This window comes from Fulmarus glacialis, unplaced genomic scaffold (assembly GCF_000690835.1).
Source record: "Fulmarus glacialis isolate BGI_N327 unplaced genomic scaffold, ASM69083v1 scaffold1867, whole genome shotgun sequence".
Classification (NCBI taxonomy): domain Eukaryota; kingdom Metazoa; phylum Chordata; class Aves; order Procellariiformes; family Procellariidae; genus Fulmarus; species Fulmarus glacialis.
In genome coordinates, this window is record NW_009223628.1 from 26,031 (window position 1) to 28,015 (window position 1,985).

Here is a 1,985-nt window from a genome sequence, read left to right on the forward strand (position 1 = left end):
CCGTGTGCAGTTGAAGGGGATGAACACCCTGATAAAGGATTTGGGGAGCAGGGTGGGAGTGGATGTCCTGCTCTGGGTGGTGCAAAAGCAGCCCTGTGCCCTGTGCGTGGGCAGGGTTCCCGGGGCACAGCCACTCTTCTACAACCGCGAGGCACGCACAAGCCCTGCACCCTCCTGACCCTGCACACTGTTTTACAGCCACTTGCAGTCTAGTTGCAGCAAGACTTTCCAGCGGGCCATCATCAGCTTGCTGGAATCCCCGGAGCTGCTGACCACCATGCTCTTCCCAGGTGAGGGGGGCCACAGGCCTGGCTTGGGGGGGCTGCGGGACTCCCACAGTCCCTGCTCCGGGTGTTCTGGAGAGGGCAGGAGCAGTGCAGGAGCCTTGGCTCCTTCCAGAGCAGAAGATTGGCTTGGGGGGGGACATAAATTGTGTTTTTCAAACCAGCGTGAGACCTCTGCCAGGTTTGGCTGTGTGTGCTGGCAGCGCTGCGGGGCCTCTCCCGTGCCTGGGGGATGCTCTCCAGCCGGGACAGCCAAGCAGCTGGGGGCACTTCCCAGGTAGAATACACCTGATGGCTCTTTTTTTTCTTTTTTCACCCAAGCCCTGAACCTGTTCTGCAAAGCACTGGCCCTCCTGGGTCAGTCCCAGTGGCTGCGTCCAGGTTTACAGCTCAGTGGTGCTGAGGCAGGGGAGAGACCAGCTCAGGGAAGATGCACGTTCCCCACGGTACCAATAGAAATCCGACCAAGACATGAGGAACTGGGAGAGCTTGGTGACAGATAAGACCAAATTAAGCCCCAGTTTGCTATCACTTTCAGGTCTTGTGTAAAATAACATGAAACACAGATTAATTTGGACTAAATCCCACGGTGGCGGTGCTCCTCCTGACCTGCTGGTCCCACTGACCACATTCCCAGTGCTCCCCTGCAGAAGTCACCGCAGCTCAAGCAGATCACCCATCTCCAGGCCACGCCATGGCCACGCTCCCCACCCCGGGGTGGTGGGTGCTGTAGAGCCAGGTGCCAGGGACCTGCAGAAGAGCCTCAGCTGGCCCCGAGCAGGGCCAGATTCCCCCATCTCTGCCACCCCTAATCCCCCTCCCCTGCTTAACTCTGACTGCACATCCCTGACCCCTTCCCCTCTCTCTCCCCAGCCTCCTGGTGGATCATGAACAACAACTGACCCCGGGCAGCCGCTTAAGGATGCGGAGCACTCGGCACAGCCATCGCCTTCGCTCGTGTTCGTCACCTCCCTGTCCCTCGTCCCCTCCTGCGGTCTGGCGGGGGCTGCCCGCCCATCGTCCCTGGCCGTGTGTTACCCTTTTGCTCTTTTCATGTTAATTTATTTATTCCCCCCACCAGGACAGTCTCTGTGCTGCCTGGGGGGAGCGGGGCACTCCCAGCAGCGCTCGTGGGAGCTGCGTTCGGGGGTGCAGCCTAGCCCTTGGGGGAGCACTGGTCTGGTTGCTGCGTCCTCTCACGCCCCAGCTCCTCTTGCTCCCCATGCTCCTCTTCCTCCTGGCTCTGAGGACAGGCCGAGGCTCCACAGGGTGCTGGGATGGGCTGGGGGCCATGGCTCTGGCCAACTGTGGCATCCCTGTGCCCGGCCCCCCAGAGCCACCCTGGGCCAACAGTGGCTCTGCCCAGGGAGCCAGGCCACCTCGTATGGATTGTGAATAGTGTTTTATAGAAAAAAATTTAATTAAGTATTTCTGGCAAGCCGTTGCAATGAGTCAAGCCGTTGCAATGGCTTTGAGACTGGACTCGTGCTCCCCCAGCTCTGCCCATGGCTGTGCACGTCCCCCCAGTAAACCACTGCACACCTCCCAGGGAAGGCGAGCGTGGCTAATAGCTCTGTTCCTTCATCCTGCGGCTCAATTAACATAAACCAGAGTTAGCACCAGTGCTGCCAGAAAGAGGTTGTAGCTGAATTAATGGTGACGGGGGTCAGTGGCGGGGGGCACGAGATGAGCGGGGAAGCC

The 1,985-nt window shown here is 59.6% G+C and overlaps 1 protein-coding gene across 1 annotated transcript in view; it reads left to right on the forward strand.

Moving 5' to 3' along the window:
- LOC104079712 (N-terminal EF-hand calcium-binding protein 3-like) overlaps positions 1-1,186 on the forward strand; it is a gene marked incomplete at its 5' end in the record, with an annotated part of 22,179 nt that extends 20,993 nt beyond the window's left edge. The window contains 2 exons of the mRNA XM_009581841.1: positions 199-290; positions 1,158-1,186. Coding sequence (XP_009580136.1) covers positions 199-290; positions 1,158-1,186 — 121 coding nt within the window. The remainder of the gene's footprint in view (positions 1-198; positions 291-1,157) is intronic.
- Positions 1,187-1,985: the final 799 nt, after the last annotated feature.